General features: G+C 39.7%; 1 protein-coding gene across 2 annotated transcripts in view; it reads right to left on the bottom strand.

The window, feature by feature from the left end:
- RYK (receptor like tyrosine kinase) overlaps positions 1–26,563 on the bottom strand; it is a 69,024-nt gene extending 42,461 nt beyond the window's left edge. For both annotated transcript variants that reach the window (XM_042457612.1, XM_042457613.1), the window contains exons 1-6: positions 26,027–26,563; positions 9,382–9,503; positions 8,282–8,381; positions 5,744–5,878; positions 3,656–3,712; positions 2,457–2,601 (exon numbers count right to left, since the gene is read on the bottom strand). In XM_042457612.1, coding sequence (XP_042313546.1) covers positions 2,457–2,601; positions 3,656–3,712; positions 5,744–5,878; positions 8,282–8,381; positions 9,382–9,503; positions 26,027–26,261 — 794 coding nt within the window. In that variant the 5' untranslated portion in view covers positions 26,262–26,563. The remainder of the gene's footprint in view (positions 1–2,456; positions 2,602–3,655; positions 3,713–5,743; positions 5,879–8,281; positions 8,382–9,381; positions 9,504–26,026) is intronic.
- Positions 26,564–26,823: the final 260 nt, after the last annotated feature.

Here is a 26,823-nt window from a genome sequence, read left to right as displayed (position 1 = left end):
GGTACTGTAGCAGCTTTAGTTTTAGCCCTGCCCTTTTTCCACAAGGGAAGCTGTCTATCAGCAGATGGAGGGGAAGAAAGCTCTATGTCTCTTTGAGGTGGAATGGCTGGGAGAGGGCAGTTGGTTTGACCCTTTCAGCTCGTCAGCAACCAAGGAAAAATGCTGTTTCAGCCATGAATCCTGTTTTTAAAATGACATAATAAAAGAGAAAGACACTGTAAAGGCCTGATTGGTTTACACAAAATAGCATGTCTGCCAGGGCCTCAAAATGACCACTGACTTGATTATGTGCACATGAGCATGATTTCAAGGTTGGTCACCTGCTTGGACTGCCCATTCTCCTGCATGTCTGTATCTGAGGTCTGCTCTAAAGCAGCAGGGGGCTCAACTGAGAGGCAGCTGAAGAGACCATGGAAATCAGGTTCCATCTCCCCCTCAGCAAGGTATTCAAGGTTGTTTGGGGCAATAAAGCGGTGTCAGAAGCTGAGCTGAGTGTGATTTCTTCCAACTTAATCTGCCCCACACTATGCAATATCCTCGGCAAGATCAGCTGCTCTGGAAGAGGCAGCCCCTGTAGGAGGGGCTGCCTGTGAGTGTGTGTCAATACAGTGTTGGCCAGTATATTAAATTGGGATGAAGGCCAACTCCCAGCGCAGTCTGGGTAAAAATCACCCAGCTACAGCTAAAACTATGTACACTGCAGAGTATAAAAACAAAAACCCTCAGCTATTGGTATTGGCAGTGCACTGACCACTTTCCACACTTAAAAGAAACAATTACAGAGAGTTGATTCATCCTGGAGGTTTTTATCTTCAGTTATAATATGCACAATATAAAACAGCATATATACAGACAGACAGACAGACAGACATCTGACTTCCAGTCAACTTCAAAGTCTGCTTCATAGCTACAAACTAAAACATAGTAGCTCACAGCAATAAACTTTATAAATAAATAAAATAAAACTTTAATTTATAACCCGCTTTTTGTTTCCACAATCAAAGCGGCATACAACCTTTTAAAAAATACAATATATACAATTCCCCTCCCTTAAAAAAGGATTAAACAATTCCATCCATTAAAATTACAGATGATAAAAATCTAAAAACAATACTACAATAATAAAATAACAGTGGGCAGAGTCTTCACTTGTATATGACTGTGGGGGGAGCGTTACATGGCCGGGATCTATTCCGAGAAGGCCTGCCGGAAGAGATCCGTCTTGACAGCTTTCTTGAAGCTCTCAAGATTGGCAATTTGACCCACAAAAGTATCTTATTATAAATTAATCTCTTATATTTTTTCCACACTCTTAACAATGAAGTGAAAGCGATCGCGGAAAAAGTCCTCTGGGAAGTTGCCGTCAATCTGGTCTTTGTGGACTGCAACAAATTCCTCCCAGAGGATCTGTATTGTATTATATCTGTAATCTGTACTGTATCGTATTTTCATTTTGTTTTGTAAACCGCCGTGATCATAGGAATGGCGGTATATAAATAAAATTTCAATCAATCAATCTGAGGGTACGGGGCGGATTGTACGGAAGGAGGCAATCCCTTAAGTAGGTTGGGCCCAAGCCATGGAGGGCTTTAAAGGTAATGAACAACACCTTGTACTGTGCCCAGAAACGAATAGGCAGCCAGTGGAGTGATTTCAATATAGGAGTAATATGGTCACTACTATGGTAAACTGCTGCTCCAATGATAGCTCACAACCAACCAGACATTCCAACTGTCAACTGTCAACTGTCATCTGACATGTGATCAGTGTCCTGGTCCACTAATATACAATGTTGGCTGTAAGTCATCATTCAATCAATCAAAATATTTTTCTGTTGTTTAAAGGCATATTACACCAACATATAGCTTGCACATCTATGACCAGCCTAATGTGCCTAACTGATGGGATTTTAGGCCTGTAATGCCTTTAGCTTTTGTCTTAGCTTTTCTCATTTACCCCTCACAGAGAGAACCATGGCTAAAAAAAAAGCAAGCAGAAAATATGAGGAAGGTGAGAAGAAAAGGGGGTTTGTTCTTGTTTTTTAAACAAGAGGAGAGGCGATGCAGGCGTACAAGGGTAGAGGTGAGAGAAGGCAGAAGAAAGGAATAGCAGACTTAAAGAATTTAAGTGAAAGGAAAGCTGAAGAACTAAAATACTTTCTGGAAAGAGGCAAGGAAGAACTAAAAGGAGCTTGGGATCTAAGAGGAAATATTTCCCAAACAGCATGTGATCCCTTGCCTTTCCTGGTGACAGGAATCAACACTTTTTGGGATGGCTCCTTCTCCACTGGCAGAGAAGAGTTATTTGAACAGGAAGGAGAGAAAGCTTCAAAGGGCTATTAACATTTCTCATTTACTAATGCTGTTTCACGATTATTATGACTGTATCTTGTTAACTGGAAGCATTAAGAAAAATAAGTTAGATAATGCAACATCAAGTCTCTGTCTTTTTCTTACCTGTCTTCCAATTCTATCCTTTTCATACTATGAAGATGCAAGACTGCTAGTATTATTGCTACCAGGAAAATGACTGCACAGCACACGCCAACACTGATGTAAAACACACGTGTAGAAGTGGTGGGAGCTGCATTTACAGGGTCAACTGAAAGTCAAGTGTAAAGCATTACTGCAACAAAATGGATACAACTAACATATGCCAAATTCAATTAAGTTCATATAACACAGTACAACAAGTTGTTTATTTTTATCTTACTTTACTATTATAATGCACTATGTAATTTAAATTTATGGCAAAGGGGAAAAAAGCCACCTCTAAATCACATTTTTGAACGTTAAATCCAGAATATCGAAAAGTTACCAAAAGAAAACTATAAGTAGTACACAACAAACCAAGAGCTACTCTCTTGTTTTGCTACCACTATAAGAAATAGAAACCTCATTTGATGAGTACTAAGACCACAGCAGAACGTTGTCCACTACAAAATAACAATTAGTTAATTATGCTAATAACATAAGAGCAAAATATTATGAAGCTCTTTTAGCCAAAAGACAGTTTTCTGCCCATTTGCCCATGGAAAACAAGCATTGCTTATATACACATACAAAACTGATGTATAATTATACATCAGAACTGTAAATTGGTTGTCCTTGTAACAATAGGCCCCAAATGACTGCAGCATATTTAATAAATAGAAGCATAAGACATAAAGCTAATGTGTAAGCTGCTCACATGAGTAATAATAAATAAATAAATAAATAAATAAATAAATTTATATACCACCTTTCCAATAAGATCAAAGCGGTTTACAAAATTACAAAAAATACATAACACATAAATGATTAACATAAACAAATAAATAAAATACCTAAACAGTACATAACGTATACAAACTAAAATTCCATCCCTCATTCCTCAACTAAAATACACCCATCATTAAACAAAATTACACAAACAAAGCAACAGTAAATAAACTCAAATAACAAACATAAGATAGTACCACTTCTTAACATCTCATCCAAAAATATACTTTTTGAAGACCCAATCAATTTTGCCCATTCAACAGCTGGGAATGAAACGGTTTTTGACTGATAATGACGACTACCCCCTTTTCTTTTGAATGCATGTTATTTTTAGGAATTTTCTATTGAAAAATGTGGAAAATAAACAATATTGTGTATTTATAAGATTTACTTACATATAGCTTTGCTGCTATTTTTGTCCAATACTGGAGTTTTTAATTCTTGTTCAAGTTCTGACAACAAAAGAAAATATGCATCTGAAATAACCATTCCTGAAAACCTGTAATTTTGAGTCTTTGATAAAATTTGCCTTTTATGACTAAGCAATTAAAAGAAAGCATTTCACTCAAGTATCCATCAAAGCTGAAATCTTTTTACCCTAAGATCTTACTATGTTAAGAGATTGTGTATAACCAATTTTGATCTACACTGAGGATGGCAACAGGTGGGCCTCCACATGTTGCATTTCAGCTCCCATAATCTCTTACTACTGGTTATACTGGTTAGGCTGTTGGGAGTTGCAGTTTCAACATTTAGAAAGTCACAGGTTGCCAGCCCCTGGTTTATAGGAAATAAGTATTGCACCATGAAGTGTAACATGCTCCAAGGTTACAGTAGCACAGAGGTCACAGACATTATAGCTGTGCTGGAAAATTTAAGAAATGTTCAAAGATGGACTCTTCAAGTGCTTTCAAGTGTTCATAGCACTTTTAATACATCATCTTAGCTCTACATCTAACACAACCATGTAAGTTAATATGACTATCTGTCACATGGCAGATGGGGTTACTGAGAAAACAACTTGTCTGAGACGACCTAATGAATCCACAGAAAAGGAGACATGAACAAATTCAGTTATGTTTCATATACTGTATATCTTATACACATAGCCTGAACGCAATTTTATACATGAGACTTTTAATAATTTTGTGCATGAAACAAAGTCAGTGTACAATGAACTATCAGAAAGCAAAGTCAATAACTCAGTCACCCATATGGACAATTTTGGGAGTATTTTGGATTTCAGAATTCTAGATAAGGGAGACTCAACCCATATTTCTAATTGCTTGAAGCACTCTGGTTATTGTTTTAAAGTTTTAAATCTTGATTTGTCATCACTGGAGGTCTTCAAACAGAGGCTGGATGGCTATCTGTCAGGGATGCTTTGATTTGGATTTTCTGCATAGCAGGGGGTTGGACTGGATGGCCCTTGAAGTCTCTCCCAACTCTATGATCATCATTAATATCCCACCTTTTCCCCAAACCTGGGAGTCAAGGTGGCTTCCACTTTAACACAATATACCAGCAGTTTAAACATATCAAACAGGAACATTAAAATGAATTAAACTCATAACAACACTGACAACAGTTTACAGATCCATTTCCTACCATCCTGATGCTACTGGAACTCTTCTGGTCAAACATACCCTTCATTTATGTTTACATTTTTATTCATGTATAATATATGTATATTGAATAATAAAATAAAATATAACCAATAATATATAATATAAAATAAAATCATGCATCAGGGAGACTTGCACATATTGTGGTATGATATTCAAAGTAACTCAATAGCTTACAATTTGCAATAATGTTGGAATTTTGATAAATAAGATCAGTTATATTTGTAACTACCATTTCAGAAGGCAGCAAAGTGTAACCAAGTAACTGCACAAATATGTGTTTTATTCCTTCATTTGCTTAATTGGACCAACTCAGTAAAGTTCTGCCATTTCAGCAATTCTACATATTTTATAGAGCCAATAACAAAAATGGACCTGGAACACTGCTCTAATTAACAAATTGTAAGCCGCTCTGATAGTCTTGGCTGAAGAGCGGGGTATAAATAAATATTATTATTATTATTATTAGAGACAGTTAGAATCCTTCTTATAGTTTTTAGGTAGTTATGATCTTCCATTTTTCTTTCCTCTGTATCTGCCTTGAGATTTCTTTATATTCTTTTGCTACTATTTATCTGAAGAATGTTTTGACACTTCTTTTGTCCTTCATTACACTCCCCACATACTACATCAACAATTCTATTCTCAGACTATCAAGAGCCAGTCCAAATGGGTTTGACATCTGTTTCCAGTTACGGAAACTTCAGTTCCCAAGTTTAGTTGCAACCCTTAGAAATTCACTTTTTTCTGGACCTCAGAAGTGTCTTGGGTATTTAAGAGAAGAGGAAAGAAGATGGAGTGAACAGGATCCTTGTTGAGAGGAATCCCTATAAAAATGAATGAATAAAAATGCCTTACTTTTATAGCACATTTTCCTTCGTTTGAAATTTAAGACTGTGATATTTTTGGAAGCATTTACTGTCATGTTGAGTTGCATTAGTACTGTAACCTCAGAGTCTAGTTTGCCAGTGCAAGAGAGTTCCACCCGAAACACTATAAATAGAAAAAAAAAATACATGTACATGTTTTTTAAAATAAAATATACATTTTAAATTGTGTGCCACTCTAACTTCATAGCATTTTCTCAGTAATACTTCCATGGCTAAAATTAAAAACAAACAAACAAACAAACTTCTTGTTTCTTCATGTTCTTTGCTACACACAAGGTATGAAACATTATATTTACTATTGATCTCCTTCTTAGCATGATATGTCATTCTTTTTGTGGTTGTTTGGTCATTACAGCACATTCTAATTTTTTTTAAAATCTTCCTAATTTTTAACTCAGTATTAAGTACAGTCAGCCCTCTGTATCCACCAATTCAATTTTTCTTGGTTTGTAAACATTTAAAAATCCATATAAATTCTAAACAGGAAACCTTGATTTTGATATTTTATATAAGGGAGACATTTTTACTATGCCACTGTAAATAGTGTAACTTGTGCATCCATGGATTTTGGTATCCACAGGAGGGTCCAGGAACCAAATTCCAGTGGATACTGAGGGCCCACTGTATATGCAATATATTTGCATTTATTTAATTTTTCATGTCACTGCTCAGACATATATCAATTTTAAAAGAGCATCTTTTAAACCTTTAAAAAGGTTCTCTACACTCAGTTCACCAAAAGGAATGTGATAGATGTAACAAGCTGAAAGTTGCCTCACTCACAACTTTTCCTTGGAATAGATCTGCTTAATCGCTAAGGAATCAGGGAAAACCTCAGTCACAAAGTACCAAACTAGTCAGCCCCTCTCTCCACCTTTCATGCTCAAGAGCAGGAAAGACCAACACTTGAGGAAGCATCTGATTTCTTGGCTGAATGTGGCCAAACAGTTCTGATTCTCTTTCCTAAATTAATGACAGGTGGAGGTATCCTTGTATATTATCTGTCAATGTACATAAAGCAACTAACTGAGCTTCAGGCTACCCCTGCTCCTCCCTTTAATACGAAGGATTTCTTTGGCTGCTGCCCAATCTTTCTCTTGTTGCCGAGACTTAAGGTGGTTGAGACTTCTTTCAAGGAAGGGACAGCCCTGGGCACAAACAGTTTACCTTGGCCCCTTGCTAGCATGACTGAGGCTTCAGTCTTAGAGGTAATGATCCCAACATGTCACCCATCTCGCCACCAATTCTACAGCTAGGAAATGGAGGCAAAGTATGTAGTAAAGTCTTGAAGTAGGTGGGGAGAGAGGGAGATCTAAAAACTCTCCATGTCCTCAGGAGTGTTCCTCTCTTCACAGTATCACAGTACAAGATGCTTGTGTGCATGTAACAGCACGATCCCCCTAGTGAAATTAGAATTTGTTCTAACTGCAACATTGATAATCCATATTGTTCATCTCAGGTAGAGGATCATGAAGTTACGATTTAGACCCTGATCTTGAATTCTGTAGCAAAGAATAGGAAGGAAGATGACCCAGTGTTCATTGCTGTACTGAGAAATGACAGAGTAGTGATTGCTTACATTTGAAGACTTCTTTACCCCTCCTTTTAGCAGCAGCCTTTGTTATCACCCCTAAGTCCAAGGCAGAAACTTCAAGCAGAAGCACCTCATGAAGCACAAGGAACTGGTAGTGACTGGAACTAAACCACTTTCTACTTTTTTGTGTATAGTGGAAGGCAGAAGATAATGAAGTTAAAATGGCAATATTTTAGCAACTATCAGTGCCATCAAAAAGTGAAGAATCAGTCAAACTGGAAAATAATTATAATCTTAGCTGCAACAAAGAGGTCCAGTTAAAACTATGTTGCAGTAACCTATTTTTGAACATAGTAATGCAATCCAGCGCATACTGAGCTATCTGGATAATATAATCAAGAGTACAAAATGGTTTGCAAATGGCACAAATTATTAGTTCAGCAATGAACAGCATGCATTTGAACAGCATGCTTATTACCAGGTTTACAACCAGAACCATATATCAGTTCCTGAAGCACAGGAAGAGTGCAGAATGTAGTACTAGAAGAAGAAAAGAAGAATTTGCTTCTGAAGAAAGGAACAACAGGTGGTCTAATATTATATCAAGGTCAGGTTGCTTTGCCTTTCTATATCAAGGCCAGGTTGCATTGCTCCCGGATCAGAAGTAGAATGAGCTGTACAAAACAAAGGTAGTTAACATGTGCAGAACTCAACATTTCTTGATGTAGAATTTTAAGTTATTTGGCTCCTAATATACACAGTCTTTTCTCATAAACTCATGTGTGGGAGCCTCTACAGAAGAAGTTCCCCACTAAACTGCTAAGATTATAGACCCTCCAACCCATATGTAAAATTCTGGCTTTTTCTCTCTCCTCTTCTCTACCCCCCACATGACGACCATCCAGGATACTGACCCAAGTATATATTTACCCAGAGTAAGGCTATATACTTGTCAAATGGAAGATTAATTACCAGATAGAATGCGAGGGACTTCCCCTTGGTCAGAAATATTTGCTTGTGGCAAATCCATAGCCAAAAGATTATCAACCTGAAACCCCAGTTTATATTCAATCTGTAATGAGATGAAAAAGAAACAAAAGGAAAATATGCTCAATAAAAGGTTCTATAGTCACACTGCTTCTGCATTATATCTATGATAGATAAATTGGTAATTAACGGATTTAAAATATATTGCTAAGTGCCAAACAGAATAATCTTAGGGTAAAATTTAAAGACTACCCCAGACAGTTGTTTATTATCACTTGTGGTAAGTATCTACATACATTCCATCCATGGAAATATTTGTGTGTTCGTGTGTGTGTGTGTGTGTGTGGTTAAATGAAAAACAGAAGAGAGTGGGTGCGAACTATGTCAATACGAAGATAGAGGAGTAGGGAGGGGGGAAATGCTAAGGTCACTTTCTGGCTAAAGACAAACAAACAAACAAAAAACACCATAGACAACCACATTCAAAATAGCCTCAATATTTAATTACATTTTATTAAGCTGGATGCCAAATTATCAATGCCTGAATCAAAACAAAATATTAAAACTAAAAGCAAATATCTTCTAAAATGCTGAGCAACTACTCATTGAAGTTCTGTGCACATTAGTGCAATTAATATCCTTGATGTGGTAATGGCTTCCATGTCTGATTCAGAAACAAATTATGGTTCACAGATGTCCAAACTGGGAGAACTACAGTTAATCAAAATGGGGAAGAAAATCTAAACATGGAGAAAGAGAAAGAAGCACACAACGCAAGCTCATACTTGAAAATCAAACCACATTTTGATAGACATCTGAACTGTTTGCAATGAGCCTCTGTTGTGGAAGAAAGGGCTACATTTTGAAGTTTGATCATTGCATGACAGTGGTACTCAGCGTACCTTAGCTGCCTAATTCCAGAACTCCTTGTGCCTCTAACTCCCATTTGGAGTGAGAAAATGTGAGTCTTTGCAAACATCCACTGCCCTCTTATGCCCAGCATAAACCCACTACTCTTTCCTAGATTTCAGAGTCTAGATCTGAGAGTGGAAAATCCCCTTCTCTCTTGCACACAGTTTGCTTACCTTTGCCTTAGCATGCCAACTGAAATGGAGGCTGTTTGTCTCTACAGGTACTAGTAGATTAAAGGACAAAGCGTAATGATTTATCATATCATTCCTCACATAATAAAGTTCAGCATCAATACCTAAAATGTTTGTAAAAAAGAAAAAAAGCAATGAATATCTAGGCTACAGGCACTGTCAACCTTCAGTACAAGAAATAAGATTACATCTGTTCATATTTAAGAGGAAGAAAACAAATATTTAATGTCAGCAAAAAATTCAAAATAGATATACATCAAGATGGCACTTCAGTCAATATTACCTGCTCCACGAGGGTTGTAGGAAAAAGTGATTCCCGCAATTTTAAAGAGACAGCAAAAACATAAGCTTTGCAACTATGCAAAGTAACATTTGTAACTCCATGCACAAATCCAAATGGGAATTTCATCTGTGGTCAATGTTTTAAAAACACTTTTGACAACTTGTGGCAACCCTGAACCTTATGATTACAATTTCTCTATGTCTGTTTGATCATGCTGAACCCATTACGATATTCACTCCATGTTAGAACACAACAGATACTGTCAAAAACTCCCAGTATGATTTACAGATGGCTAAATCAGTTTCTTGTGACTCAATCACATTATTTATCACATGCTTTTGTCTTCTGACAGCAGATATATTCTCAACCAAATCCTAATAGCCTGACTAATAAATGATTCAGTTTTACTATTTATTTATTGTTCATTAAAAACATTTGTTAATCGTCAAAGACAGAGAACAGTAGACTTGACTGTCGATCAGAAACTCAGTAAGGTTGAAGCCAGCCTGATGCCATTTGGGAGTGCTGTTAAAGAGAAAGACTTACATACTCACTAACCTAAACTCTTCAGATGGTGGGACATGCAACATAGTTTTCTGCTCAGTGGAAGCCATGTTGCATGTCCCATCACTTCAAGAGTTTACGCTGGTGAAACTCTAGAAGCAATTACTCTGAAGGATTTGAATAAGACATTTGTATATGTTTAGCAGCTTTTCTGGGTTAAAATCAGGCAATGATATCACATTAAAGTTAATGGCTGTAATCACAGCTAGTCACCATTTTCTTTGCTTTGTTTTTACATCTTTTTTTGACATATGCACATTTTTGTAGCCCATTGTGCTCCTGGTCACTTTCCCCACACATCACATAGCTGCCATTTACTATACAGTCCTCTTCATCCATCCAACCTTTAGGGTGAACACAAACAGTTGTGCCTGCTGGAATTTTGTAAGTTCTTTGGCACTGCTTTCATTTGCTTCATTCTTTATTTCCCTTTTTACAGGTCCCTAAGTTTTTACTCTCAACTTACCCATGGGTCATATTAAAAATCCAAAACTTTGGCCCTAAAACCTGCTCTCAGTTTATACATAAGGTCAACTTACACAGAAGTACAAACAGCAAGTCTTACATAAGTTAACAAAAACACCTGGAACCTTTTACATATCAAAATACATCCAGGGATTATTTTTTCTTTCAAAATGCATCCACTTTTCTTATAGTTTCCATTTAGATGGCCAAATTCATAGATTTAAGCTCCCCCCCTTTGTCCCCTATTTGCATTTCACCATCTTCTCTACATTTCCTTTTTTTTCTTCTTGCTCCAGAGATAACCAAAACTCTCTTTTTATTATTTTTAACCTCTCTAGCAAGCAAATAAAGTGAGAGTCCTGAATGCAATTGTTCAACAACATGTGCATAGGGACAAGAAGAACTACGATAATAATCAATGCAGAGAAATAGGTGACAACACAAATTAAGAACAAGAAACCTCAGATCTAAGAAATCAAAAGTAAATTTAAACCAAGAGTAGAGATGCTTTATGACCAGAAGGGGAACACATTACATGACCAAGTTACATGATCAAGACAATAGAGACAATAGACAGTAGAAAGAATACATAGAAGAACTATATAAAATAAATGAAAGGGTGACAGATTTATTTAAGGAAGAACCATATAGGGATGAGTTTCCAATTTTAAAAAGTGACATAGAAGCTGCATCCAGATGAGTTGGGAGAAATAAATCAGCAGGAACAGATGCCATGCCAAAAAAGCTGCTTTAATAATTGTTGTGTTTTCTTGGCAAGATTTGTTCAGAGGGGGTTTCCCTTTGCCTACCACTGAGGCTGAGTATGTGACGTATCCAAGGTCACCCAGTTGGTTTCATGGCTGAGCTCGGAACTGAACCCTGATCTCCAAAGCTTCAGTCCAACACTCAAACCACTACACCAAATTTAGACATAATCTACTTGTGTAGAATTCAAAAACATAGCCTGTTAGTCTGGAAAATCAAAAGGGATTTTGTAGCACCTTTGAGACTAACTGAAAGGAAGAGGTTCATAGTATGAGTTTTCATAGAGTGAAGTAGGCTCAAGTCTATGAAATCTCATGCTACCAACTTCTTTTCGTTTAGTCTCAAAGATGCTACAAGATCCCTTTGAATAATCTATTCTTGTTCTAATTAAAATCTGTCAACAAATATGGAAAACAAAACAATCCTTCACATACAGGAAACACATATACATTCCAATCACAAAGAAAGAGGACATCACAGATTGCAGTAATCACAGGACCACTTTATTAATTTCCGTGCAAACAAAGTGTTGCTCAAAATTCTACAATATTCACCATAGATGAAGCGAGAACTGCCAGGTGTTCAAGATGGGTTAAGAAAGGAAGAGGCAATTGGAATCATACTGCAAACATACACTGGATAATGGAGTGTACCAATGAATTTCAAAAGAAAATCAGCTTCTGCTTTATAAACTATAGGTAAGCTTTTGACTGCATAGAGCTATAGAAAATAGCTTCTCAGAACCAGTACACCACCACTATTTGTTATTCTGCATCATTTGAATATCATTCAAACCTAGATACGTTGCAAATTCCTTTCATAACAGAGAGCATAATCCAGTACTGCTCCAAAGTCTACCTTTTGCTTTTGGTAGCTTTAAATTCGAACTGTCCTGAAATGGCCTGGCTGGTGGACAACAAGAAATGTTATTCTGGTGCTTAAGAATGTAAGACTGGTCCAAACAGTGTAATGTGAGGTTTTATATACTGTAACTATTTTGTCAGTTTTGCTTAGTATGAGATAGGAAAAAGATTACAAGATGATAAAATAAATAAGCTAATTTATTACAGAATGAAAACCTAACTGAACAAGTATTTTCACATCAGGTAAAATGAATTAGTGGATTTACAAAAAAATAGAAATCGTAACCCAATCTCTGAGTCTTCTATGAGCAGGCAGTTGCCCACATTCTATAACATAGTCCACACTTACAGGGCGCAAAGACTCTCAACATCATAGAAGTCTACATGATTAGTAAGTTTATATCTGAAGAAAAATAAACAGAAATTTTGTCTTCAAATATGTTATAAATATCAAGAGAAAAGTACACTCGGAATCTTGTATGTAGTTCCTAGTAGATGAAATCCAAGAATAGTTAAACAATTTAATCAACTGGCTTTTAAAAACCATTTTTAAAAAATCTACTAAACAAATTATTTTGAAATTCGTTTAGCTTGCTGCCCCCATTAAGCAAGATCATATACAGAGTCCTTAAAACTCAGAGATCTAGTTTCTCATTATTGTATCTTACCTAACTTAAAACAAACCACATGCCAAGGCCTGTTTTTCTCCCCCTTCAGAATTTTAGAGGAAATGCTCTGCTTTGCTCAGGCAAACCCTAAATCACATTAACATATATCTTTGTGCTGAACATTTGGACATAAACCAGAAAGTATAAATTAAATCAAGCATAGAACAAGAAGGTGGACTTAAACAGTACCATAAAAAGGCAAGGCCATTCTTTAAAGATTTTAATGTAACACATTCTGAAGCAGAGACAACGAAAGGGAGTTTTTATTCTTACTATGAAGGTATTGGGGAACTCCTGTTCATTACAAAACAGGTCTTTTTCAAAGGCCCCTTGCACAAAAGCAGAATAGCTTTAAATGTATGGAGAGCCTTAGAAAATACAAAAAAGCTCTGTTCAATTGGCATGTGAAAGTGGTTTTTGTTTATTTAAGAGGAGTTCTTGTGAGCATCCCCCTTTCTGGGGAGTAGAACAGACAATACATGAATTCATTTTCTAAACATTTAATAGACTTTCCATTACTATGAGCAATTATATTACTATTTTTATCTTTATTGTTTAAGTGTCCCTTACAGTATCTTCAAAAGTATTAACCCTCCTGGCAAAAAAGGCAAATTTGTGTACCAGCTCATTTTCCTTAATTTGGTTACAATGGACAACTTTAAATTAGGGATATTATGCCAGAAATTTATGACACTGTCTATATATTTACCATATATACTTGACTGTGAGTTGATGTCGTGTATAAATCGAGGGCAGGTATTTGGGGCCAAAATTAGGGATTTTGATATGACCCATGAGTAAGTCAAGCGTATTCCTTCCTCCCCCTCCACAGCACAGATGTCCCCTCAGAAAACCGCTGGAGGACACCCGGGCTGAGGAAGAAGACTGGGAAGCAAACATTTGCCTCCTAGTGTTTCCTCAGTTTGGCTGTCCCCGCAGAGTACCTCTGGAGGACCCCAGGCTGAGTAAATGGAGGAAGCAAAAGTTTGCCTCCCAAGCCCTTCCTCAGCCCTGCTGTCCCCTTGGAGGACCTCGGGAGGACCCCTAGGCTGAGGAGGGGTGGAAAAAAACATTTGCCTCCCAAGCCTTTCCTCAGCGCAGCTGTCCTGTCAGAAGAGCAGCAGGGTTGTGGAAGAGGCTCCAGGGGCAACCCTATTACCATATTGCCCTGTATATAAATCAACCCAGGTTTTTTGAGTCAATTTTTGGGCATAAATTTCTTGAATTCAATATGGTAAGCACAACTTTAATTTATTACAATGCTCACTCTCCTTTAACTTAAGAAATAGATAAAACATTCAAAGTTTCTATAAGTGAGTACCTCCACATTTCTGAGTGCTATACTATGCTACTCTTCACATTTCTGCAATATCATAAATAGCAGTGCTAACAGTATAAAAGTATGTCTCACTGGCATTATTCCACAATTATCAAAGCCTGAGAAAGTGTATCTTTTCCAATTTCTGTTTTTCAACTCAGTACGAGGAGGTTAAAGCTGCTTGAGCTATTCTACCTTCTTCCTTAATGCTGTTCTCAGCTGGCAGGTTTGTCCTCTTTAATTTTACAATGTAAAGAAGATTAACGCGTGGGACAGACCGCCCGAAAAGGGTGGCCTGTTGACAGCCTAATTACCTCTGGAGGGAAGCCACAGCCACCAAACCACGCGGCTTCTCCCTGGAGGAAAAAGAACCTTGAAAAACTGGGTTCTCTTTGTGCTGCAGGGCCGACGTAACGAGTGTGCCAATGATGTGTGACGCTGCATGGCACTTACATAACAATGGTGGTGCCCATGTACACGAGACGCTGCCACTGTTACGGTGCCGTGTTGTGCTATGGTTAGGGACCGGCAGTTGCCATGCGGTCCGAAACCCCAAAATCAGCGCCAGTACAGCGCATTTGCACGGTCTGTACCGCGCCTAATATTGTTTCAAGGCCGTCAAGTGGCAAGGATGATTCGAGCTGTTCATTTTTTTATTTTGTTGCAGCACTAGCAACATCAATGCTGAGAATTTCTGGCATGAAGACATGCAATAGATGAAAAGTATTGTGGATACTACTGGATGTGCAAAATATTACATCAAACCCAACCTGTTATAATTCTGTGAAACCGAGCCATTAGAATGTCTTTGTATCTTTCCCTATTTCCTACAATAATTAATGAGTTACTAGCTTTTGTTTTTCAAGAGCTTTTACTGCACAGTTCTGCACTGCTATCAGGGTACCTGCTTTAACATGTCATACAAAATATGAAACATTATAAATCGCTTGGACACATAAACCAAGTTGGGGGAGCCCCTAGCTCTGGATGAATGAGCCCCATAAATTCAAAATTCGGAGGGTCTCTATAAAGTTCAACATGTTTCTGTTTATTTATGTAAGGCTTACCTGACCTGTTCATTTCATTTCACATATGCATATTGTTTAGTTTTGAATGCTGCTCATGTCTGAACTACCCCTTTTTTATTTTGAGGGGTAGAGCAGGAACCTATCCCTATTTTTCCACATTATTTCTGCCTCTGGGACCAAACAATCTGTTTAAGAAAAAATGTTTAGGATCGTTTAGAAATTTTTAATAAGTATTTTAATGTGTTTTACAAATGTTTTTATCTTTGTATTGTTTTAATGATTTTTATTTGTTCATCACCTTGGCAATTTGTGAGGCCTGGGAGGTGATACAAATACACTTTAAATAAATGAATATGTACTTCGTTACCTGAGATATACTTGTACTGACCCTGATGTTTGGAAGTCTAAGTTACACCGCTTTTAGGCATTTCCAAATAGAGGCTTTCTTACATGCACTGGTACTGTACATACCACTATATGCACAACATGGAAACTGTACTTATTCTCAAAAATTCAAATGATAAGTGATGGTAAGACTAGACCATACAGCCTAGTGAGAATGTCACACTGTACAGAAAGACTGTCAAGAACCATCCCAAGTTACTTAAAGGAAAATTGGAAATGTCTAAATTAATATATTTCACTATTATAAGTTCCCAAATTAATTTTAATGAACACATTTACTGTTTTACAAGAGGACAGACACTACTGAATATAAACTTCAATTTAAAAGACTGTTCCACATAGCCATCAAAACACATAGCTGGAGCTTTAAAAATGCTTAGGTATCTAAATTCAGCCAACCAAAGAAGCAAACTACTTTGATAAGAGAAGACACATACAACTGAGATTTATAGCTGATGTTGCAAAAAATCAAAGAAAATTCAAACTGCACAAAGCAGTACTTTTTGTGCCCTTATAACTGGTGTAAATCAGAACCATAACAATTCAAACACTTCAAAAAGTAGCAAAATACAACTTATAAATTGTGTGTGTGTGCACCCACACTATTCAAGTCACCTGCCAACTTATTTTATTATTTATTTATGGTATTTATACCCCGCCCTTCAGCCCTAAAGGCTTTCAGAGTGGCTTATGGTTACCACCAATGATTTCATAGGGTTTTCTTAAGCAAGTAATACTCAGAGATGTTTTCCCGTTGCTTTCCTCTAAAATACAGCCTACAGCACCTGTCATTCCTTGGTGGAATCCCATCCAAGTACTAAACAGGGCTGACCCTACTTATTCTATAAGCAGACAAGATCGGGTGATTTCAGAGTATTTATAAGAAGCATGAAGGGTCATATTGCAAGCATTTGTTAGTTAATCGAGTGCATCAAAAATTTTCAAAAGAAATTCAACCCATGCTTCATACCTTATAGCCAAATCTTTGATTGTGTAGATTCATGATTCTCAGAATTTTTACCTTTGTAGCCACGTTAACATCTAAATGCAGATGTCATGTCTGCTGCTTGATTCTGCCACTTCTTCTATCCCACAACTATTTCAAGCTACACAAAATATTTCAGCTATTTGATGGTTAAGAATAGCGTGCCAGTTCCTTTTATTCAAAGTAAGTTTAATTACAAAGTTGTCTACAATGGTGATTATTTTTCTTCCAGATTTAATTGCTAATTAATCTACAGGAGCTTTAGAAGGCCCCAAAGCATTTCTGGAGATGTAGACGCACCTTACTGTAATTCTCAAGGGCAGGGAGGGAGCTAGTAGAGAGCAATACACTAGACATGGAGGCCAGTCTTCTCCACCCTGATGCTTTCCAGACTATTTGAGCACCACACCCATCAGCCAATTATCTGGGATGCTCTAAAATGCAGTTCAAAACATCTAAGTGCATCCATTTGGGAAAGGATGCTCTAGTCCTTATCTTCTGCCCTGTGAACTAACAGAACATGCAATATTTTTAAATTGGCAAGCTTTTTTAAAAAACACGACAGGGTGGCTTATTTGAGGTGTGTGTTGTTTTAACTTTTGTACCAGTTTATGTTAATTTATATTGTTTTATATAGACAATTTTAATTGTTTTTAAATCTTTTACTGTGATGTTTTGAAATATTTTTTATCTTGTAATTCACCTTAGGTCCCTTCCTGGGAGAAAGGTGGCATAGAAATGAAATGAAATAAATAATTAATTCCTTGAAACTTGGGGAAGTCTTTCAGATCTTAAGAGTTCACTCTGTAGTTCCAATTCCAAAATCCAGTAACAGCAACTGAACAATCTGGAAGTTTGTAGCACCCTAAAAGCAACTGTCCACTTTACATACAGTATACTGTAACTGTTTTTTTAAAAAGTGGACCAAAATCATGAAAACATTGGGCACCCCCCCCCCAAAAGTCAATTAGTATAATAAATTATCAAATCATGTGCTTTACTAGAATATTTCTTATTTATGACCAGTCTCCATTTTTTATGCCTCCATTTTTGTGGCCAAACTTACAGATCTATAATAATAATAATAATAAGTTTTATTTATATACCGCCCAATCACTGGGAATCCGAGCGGTTTACAACAGAGGGGATAATAGACAGTTCCCTGCCCTCAGGCTTACAATCTAAAAGACACGACACAAAAGGAGAAGGGAATGGTGAGGGGGGGAGGGAATCAGGTCCAGTATTCTTCTCTCCCTCTGAGGCCTAGACCAAAGCAGATGGACCGGAGGGAGGGCTCTTCTTCTTCAGGCTAGCCCTGATGGAACTGGGCCAGCCTACTCTCTCCCTCAGAGGCCGAAAGATGACAGTTAGGGAGGGAGGAGCCTCTTTCTTCAGGCTAGCCCCTGATGGAACTGGGCCAGCCTTCTCTCTCCCTCAGAGGCCGAAAAATGACAGTTAGGGAGGGAGGAGCCTCTTTCTTCAGGCCAGCCCCTGATGGAACTGGGCCAGCCTACTCTCTCCCTCAGAGGCCGAAAGATGACAGTTAAGTTTTTAACTATGTTTTTAACATGCCTGTGGGAGCCGATTAGAAAGACTTGCCTGCTCTCTCTTTTCTCTCTGTTTTACTGCTCACACAAGCTCAGTTAGGGATTCTAGAGAAAGCTGCTATTTAGCTTGCTTGTTTTAGGCAGGCATGCATAGCCACAGGAGGTGGAGTAGAATCCCATTCTTTCCCACCTCAAGTTTTTTTGTATTGTTTACTGCAGGTACGCCCACAACCTGACACTGAAATTCTATGTTTCTCCATCCCTTAATCACCAGCGCTTCTAAAAAACCTTCCAGCCAAATAGCATGAGGAGGAAAAGAGAGGACTGGGCAGTGACAAAAAGTTTTTATTAAAAAGGAATTTCTTTGTCAGAGGATTGCTAACTGATGTATGTTTGTACAGTCAGCCCTTCTTATACACGGATTTTTTATACACGGATTCAAGCATACACGGTTTAAAAAATGTTCCAAAAAAAGTATAAATTTCAACTATCAAACCTTGATTTTCCATTTTTTATAAGGGACACAATTTTGCTATGTCATTATATTTAATGGGACTTGAGCATACACAGATTTTGTTATACACGGGGGATCTTGGAACCAAACCCCAGCGTATAACAAGGGTCCACTGTATTTAATGTTGTTTTCAATTCTATATTTAATATTGTATTCTATTGTGTCACATTGCATTTTGGCTATTCTATTTTCTTCCTGGTCATTAACTGAAATAATCATATTTCGTATTTTCTGGCATATGACTTTTTAACCCTCTAAAATTGCGTCAAAAGTTTGGGGTCGTCTTATATGTCGGGTTAAGCCCGGCCACAGAGGCCACAAGAGAGCCTCGCAGCCCAGCATGCGCACCTGCTCCGCAGCCCAGCACATTCACTGCCGGCCTCCTCCTACCTTCCAGGCCTTCGGAGGCCCCTTGAAACTGGCTTGTGCGCACACCCAGCTGCCGGCATCCAGGCCTCTGGAGGCCCCTCAAGGTGGGCCCCCTTAACTCGGCCTACAGTAGGCCAGGGCGTAGCCTAAATGCGAGGCAGGCTTTGCAGGCCTCAGCAGAGGCCTAGAGAACCAGCGCACATAGCCGGTTTTTTATTTTATTTGGTATGAAGAGGGGGTTGTCTTATACAGTGAGTATATTCCAAACTCTATATTTTAACTTGAAAAGTTGGAGGTCGTCTTATACGCCCAGCTGTGTTATACACCAGAAAATACGGTAAATATTTGATTGCCAACAGAAAGACAATGAAGATAGAGCTAGCTTGCTCTTCTTCAGAGAGAGGTCCAGAGTCACATACAGTGGTACCTCGGGATACGAATTACCCAGGTTACGAATTTTTCGGGATACGAAAAAATCCCATAGGGATTTATTGTTTCGGCTTACGAAGGTTTTTTCGGGTTACGAAAAAACCCTGGCGCTGTTTTAAATGGAGCCGCGGCAGAGCCGGTAGTAAAAAGCAGCTGCAAATGTTACTAGGGCATGTTACAGACCGCCTAAAAGTGGCGGTCTGCCGGTGCTGCTGGTTGCTCCGCGAGGGAGCTGTAGCAGCCAAACCGTGCGGCTCCCGCGCAGAGCAAAAAAGAAGCCCCAAAATGGCGCTTCTTCCTGCGGTGCAGTTATGACGCTGTGAGGCGCCAATGGCACACTCACAACGTCATAAGTGCAGCGCGACATGTGGATGCTATGCGTCAGACACGTAATAATGGCGGCGCCTGTGTGTATAGGGCGCCGCCATTATTACACCCCCGTCACGTGCTAGGGGTGAGGCCGGTGTGGACGCTAGGTCCCCAGCCAACCCCTAGCACGTGATGGGGGCGCGTCAAGAGCCTGTCTGTAACAGGCCTATGAAATGAGCCTGCACATCAGTTCACACTTACTGTCACAACCGCCCCAGTTGTGTTGCACAGAGAGGCAGGATATCAATAAATTTTATTATTATTTATTATTACAGCAACCCTATCATAAGATTTTCTTTGCAAGTTTTCTGCACGGGAGGTTTGCCACTGCCTTCCCCTTAGGCTGAGAAAGCATGACTTGCTCCACATTACACAGTGGGTTTCCATGGCTGAGTAAGGATTCAAACCTAGTCTCCTGGAATCCTATCTAACATTGAAACCATTGCAGCATGCTGTCTTCCTATCTTGAATTGCACCCAGAAAAACTCTGAAGTACAGTATATTAACATAATAGCTCACTACATTTTTGGGAACTTTGAGAAATGAACTCTAATATCTGTAAGGTCATAATATAGAAAGCAGCCAAGTCTAAATCTGCAGCATCTGGAGAAGCACTTAATTCCAACTAAAAGTTGCAGAGGATGAAAGTACTGTACAAATGTCAATAAAAATAGCAGTAAGCAGTACCTACTGAAAAGCTTACATGCAATGGAAATAAATTATCAACATCCACTGGCTGGGTTCTGACATGGAATGCTGAATTATGATTATCCTTGAGCAAACCTTGCACTTCCCATACTTGGATACAATAGTTTACTTTTTCCATATCACAGACTGGTCAGCTGTAACATCTCATGTGGCTTGCTCTTGCCCTCCAAATTGCCCAGCTTCAAATTGTGGCTTATGCTACTTGTACAGATCTTCAAGTTAAGATGTTTCTAACACTGACTCAAGGCAATTTATCATTGGCTGTGTCCAATCTTACAGAGGTTTGCTTGCAAAATGAGGTTTTCCTGTTCTCTCCTTCCCATTACAGCCCCTAAAGTCCTCTTCAGGTTTTGGGATTTATAATGAAAGCAAAAGCTGAAGGGAAAAGCAGTGAGATTGAAGAACTGCCAAAAAAAAGTGTCAGAAGCAGCTTGCCTAAGCAGGCATTTGGATACAGCTTGCCTAAACAGATGTTTGTACCGTGTTTCCCCGAAAATAAAACACTGTCTTTTATTTATTTTTCCTCAAGAAGACACACTACGGCTTATTTTCAGGGTTTGTCTTATTTTTATTAAGTATGGTACAACAATCTACATTTATTCAAATATAGTTAAGTCATCTTCTTCTGGAACATTGTCATAAATCTCCAAACCCATAATTCCATCCTGAATTTCTTGCAACTTCATTTTCTTTAGAACCATTGGCTTTTACTTCCAGTTCTTGAAAATCAGCCGTGATGGGACAGATGGGGAATGGGACTTCCAGTAGCAGCGACGGCACTCCCCCGTGCGGTAAAATGGGTGATATCCCCATTCTGCTCCCTTCCCGCCCCCTTCCGTTCCACACCGGGCCAATCACTATGTCTTATTTTCAGGGTATGGCTTATATAGTGCAAATGCTTAGAAATCCTGCTATGTCTTATTTTACGGGTATGTCTTATTTTTGGGGAAACAGGTGTAGCACCTAGGAACAAACATTGTTCGGAATGGAGACTGTAGTCAAGAAATAAGAAGACTAGGGTCCAAAGCACACTGCAGAAATAATCCAGTTTGAGAATGCTTTAACTGCCCTGGCTCAATGCTAAGGAATTTTGAGAATCGTAGTTCTGTGAGACATTTAGCTTTCTCTGTCAGAGAGCTCTGGTGCAACAAGAAACTACAATTTCCAGGATTCCCTAGTACTGACCCAGGGCAAGTGGTCTTAAAGTGGATTATTTCTGCAGTGTTTTGGACCTAGGAATAGGAAGGGCAGCGATGAAGGAACTGGACAAAATCCTAAAGAGTAAAGATATATAGCTGAACACTAAAGTTAGAGCATACAAACCATTATATTTCCCATATATGGATGCAAGAGCTGGACAGCGAAGAAAGTCGACAGCAAGAAAATAAACTCATTTGAGATGTGGTACTGGAGAAGAGTGCTGAGAATACTGCGAACAGTTAAAAAGACTGATAAATAAGTCCTAGAAAAGATCAAATATTAACTCACCCTAGAAACAAAGATGACAAAACTGAGGCTGTCATACTTTGGCCACATCATTAAAAGACACGACTCTTCAGAAAAAAAACCTATAATGCTACCAAAGATAGAGGAACATAAAAAGGTTGGAAGTCCATATGCCAGATGGGTAGACTCAGTCAATGAGGACATAGACCTGAGCCAGTAGGGCCTAAGCAGAGCAGTTGAGGATAGGCACATTTGGAGATGTCTCATTCACAGGTTTGCCATCTGCAAAAGACTCTGCATTTTTCAGTACAGCTTGAGTCTTCTTTATCTGGAACTTTGAAATCCAAAATATTCTAAAAACCAACTTTTTTAATGGATTGCTGATAAGTTGATAATGGTAGATTTGCTCTCTGATGGTTCAATGTACTCAAACTTTGTTTCATGCACAAAATTATTAAAAATATTGTATAAAATTACTTCCAGATTATGTGTCTAAGGTGTATAGAAATGAATTTTGTGTTTAGACTTGGGTCCCAACACCAAGATATCTCATTATATATGTATATGCAAATACCAGTCTGCCAAAAACCAAAACATTTCTGGGTCCCAAGCAAGTCAGGTAAGGGAGACTCAACCTTTATTCCTAAATGCTGTTGCTATTCCTGATAACCAGTTCTCCAAGTTTCAGACAATTAAAGCAGATTTGTACAGAAAACTGATATTTCCAGTAATTTATAAAGTGAAAATGAAACCCTCGTTTATTTATAAAAGACCTTCTCAACAGCTAACAGTGCACTTATAACAAATTAACCTTTTCCCATGGTAGATTACTTAAATAATCATTATGCTACCTACCCCAACATTTACTTAACCAGAGACAAAAAAAATGTCATTAGCCCTGTGGCAAGTATCCCTGCCTGTATCCCAAGGACAAATATAGTAAAATGGCTAGTAAATACTGCTGTGAACATACTGCTTCACCACAGGTTTTCACTGATAGTAAGGCTATCAATGCTAAATCCTGTATCAAACAGTGTGCTTTTGAACATGTACTGCTGGGAATCTGAGCTGAGAGGTGTTGCCCTTCTTAATTTGTGGGTCATTCTGAAGGCGCCTGGTTGGCCACTATGAACAAGATACTGGACCTGGGGGGCCTCTGGTCCGACCTTGCCTGGCTCTTTTATGTCTTTATAAGTTAAAGATGCTGTAACATGCATTTTGGACTGAGTTTTTGCACTCAGTATCTTTCAAATTAATGCTTCAAAGGGGGAGGTGATTGAGAAAAGCTCCCCTCAACAAGAAGACATAAGAGATTCCCCCCCCCCCCACCACCACACATGCACCCTAAATCTCAAGGGTGCTGCAAAATCCCCTTGCATACTGATCATCCAGACTAACATGGCTATGTCTTTGAATTCTAACTTAAATACCATACACTCATTTATTTAATTCAAAGACATGCCCATGTTAGTCTGGAAAATCAGTCTGCAAATGGATCTTCTGGCACCTTTGAGTTAGTTTCAAACATTCACGTGTCGCTAACTTCTAAACCAACAAGGCCTGGAGTACAGGGGAAATCACCAAATTATCAGGCACTCAGTTTAAAACATGCTCCAAGTAAATGAGTTTCTAGGAAAGTGGGACAGACAAGTAACCTTTGTTGCCCCTCTACAATACACACAAAGTAAATACAGTTGGCCCTCCACATTTGCTGGTGTTAGGGCTACAGGACCCTTGTGAAAGTGGGAAAACTGCAAATAAAAAGTACATTTTTAACCTGAGAGAACACCTGTCTAGGAATTTCTAGGTCCTCCAGCAAAACTGTGTGGTCAACATCTGCCAACTCTCCCTAGAAGCAAAGATGACAAAACTGAAGCTATCATACTTTGGCTACATTATAAGACACGACTCATTAGAAAAAAAAAAACCTATAATGCTACCAAATCCACGCTTCCTCATCCTGCTCTAAATGGAGGGCATTTTGGAATTCCTCCTGGACATAAGGTTGGAACATAGGGCAGGTCATGGAAAAGGAGGACCTTTGGTCTCGCTGTGTGTACCACCAAAGTCATTTCCCACCTATGGCAAACCTATCACAAGTTTCTTCAGAGGGGATTTGCCATTGCCAACCTCTGAACCTGAGAGACTGTGGCTTGCCTTGGTGGTACAGTTGTTAAATGCCTGTACTGAGTTCAGTATCAGCCAAGGGCTCCAAGGTTGATTCAGCCTGACATCCCTCTGAGGTCGCTAAACTGCGTATCCAGCTTGTTGGGGGCAATTAGCTTATACATTGGTTTTATGTGGGTTTTTCAGGCTATGTGACCCATAGAGGAGTTTGTTCCTGACATTTCACCTGCATTTGTGGCTGGCATCTTCAGAGAATGCTGGCATGGAAGAGAATGGGGTGTGTGTATATATATAGACACACACACACACATATATATATATACATACATACTGTGTGAGTCTGGGTTGGGAGGATTGATGTCCATGTTAACCTGTGTATTGTTCTGATGTTGATGGCAAGGCCTCAGGGTGGGAGGACATGCAAAGAGGATTTGTGTCTGTTTAATTAGAGATCCATTAATTAGAGCTGCCTTGAGTCCCTGTACTGGGAGGAAGGTGGGGTATAAATAAACATAATAAACATAATAATAATAATAATAATCATCATCATCATCATCATCTGCTGGGAAAACCCCTGATCCTGGGTGGTTTTCATTTGCATTTGCTGGGTCTTGATTTTAGTGTTTTTCAGGACTGGTAGTCCAACTTTGTTTATGTTAAGGGTTTCTTCTTTCCTGTTGAAGATGTCTAGGTGTTTGTGGGTTTCAATGGGTTTCAATGGCTTCCCTATGCATTTTGACCTGATAGTTGTTGGCATGGTCCAGAATTTCAGTGTTTTCAAACAGCATTTTATGCCCAGGCCTTGCCATTCAGCAACAGAACAACACACAGATTAGCATGGAAATCGCTTCCTCTCAACCCACGGTCACACAGTACATATACATATACATACACCCCACTCACTTCCATGCTAGCATTATCTGAAGATGCCAGCCACAGATAATAATAATGATAATAATAATAATAATATTTATTTTTATCCCGCTTCCCCAAACAGATCAGAGCAGCTAACAGGCAGTTAGAGCAGTTGTTGAACCACTGATTAAATTAGTAAGGGATTGCTGGAATGTTACTCTAGAAAGGCCTGTCAGAAGAGAGATAAACTGGAGCTTTGTGTCCAAAGGAGGGCAACTAAAACGGTGAAGGGTCTGGAAGCCATGTCCTATGAGGAAAGACTCAGGGAGCTGGGGATGTTTAGCCTGGAGAAAAGAAGGCTAAGAGGTGATATGATAGCCCTGTTTAAATACTTGAAGGGATGTTATCATATTGAGGGAGCTAGCTTGTTTTCTGCTGCTCCAGAGAACAGGACCCAGAGCAATGGATGCAAGCTGCAGGAAAAGAGATTCCAGCTCAACATTAGGAGGAACTCCCTGGCAGTAAGGGCTGTTCGACAGTGGAACACACTCCTTCCTCCTTCCTTGGAGGTCTTTAAGCAGAGGCCAGATGGCCATCTGTCAATGGGGATGCTCTGATGGAGAGTTCCTGCATGGCAGAACGGGGCTGGACTGGATCGGGGCCCTTGGGGTCTCTTCCAACTCTACCATTCTATGACTCTATGGCTAGAGCTCTGCTCTGGGCGCCACAACAAACTCCAACTCCCAGAATTCCATAGCCTTGAGCCAGGAAAAGAGTTAAAGCGGTGCCAAACCGGGTTATTGCTGCAGTCTGGATGCAGCATTGGGGACTAAATCCTCCCAACGAGGAGGTGGGAGGCCTCCCCGGCTGGAGAAGGAGCGTCCCGGTCCTCCCTCCCTCCCTCGGTCCCCTGACTCACCGATGAGGCGCCGCACCTCCTCTTGGCTCATGTAGAGGCTGAGGCCGGGCCCAGGGGCGGCGGGGAGCAGGGGCGCCTCCAGGGGGGCCCTCGGGCTCTCCGCTGCTGCTGCTGCTGCTGCTGCCGCCGCCGGAGACAAGAGGAGGGCGAGCAGCAGGAAGAGAAGGGGGCACAGCCTCGCCCCGTCCTCTCCGGCGGCGTCGCAGCTCCCATAGCCCTGGCCGCCCGGCACCATGGCTCGCTGCGGCCCTCTCCTCACGCCCGGCGGCCCCTCATGCTCCTCTGGCGGCGGCGGCGGAGGAGGAGGAGGCGTCGCGCGCGCCCCCGCGCATTCAAGGCCGCCATCCCTCTCCCAACCTTTGGGCCTTTCCTTCTGTGCGCGCGCTCCGGCCTTGCTTTATAGAGATACTGTAGAGATATTGAATTCTTGTTTAACCGCTCCTCCGAGAGAGAGAGAGAACGGAGCCCGCCTCGCGCGCCGACGGAGACAGGCGAGGCCTGCGCCCACCGCCACTGCGCCTGCGCGCGCCTGCGCCAGCCACCTCTACTTCGCCGTCGACCTCGCTAGACGATTTCCTTCCTCCTCGCGCCTGCGCAGAAGAGCCCTCAGCAAAAACAAGTCACCGACTCGCGCGACCACTGTCTGTGAGAAGAAGAAGAAGAAGAAGAAGGACGGTCTTCCTCTCCGGAGCGCGTGACGTCACGCTCCCCTCACCCAATAGCTTTCCCACAGCGGTCCCCAAACTGTGCCCTTGAAGGGCTTTTGGACTTCATCTCCCAGAAGCCTCAGCCACGTT

Source organism: Sceloporus undulatus, chromosome 3, assembly GCF_019175285.1.
Source record: "Sceloporus undulatus isolate JIND9_A2432 ecotype Alabama chromosome 3, SceUnd_v1.1, whole genome shotgun sequence".
NCBI classification, from domain to species: domain Eukaryota; kingdom Metazoa; phylum Chordata; class Lepidosauria; order Squamata; family Phrynosomatidae; genus Sceloporus; species Sceloporus undulatus.
This window is presented reverse-complemented; position numbering and strand designations above follow the sequence as displayed.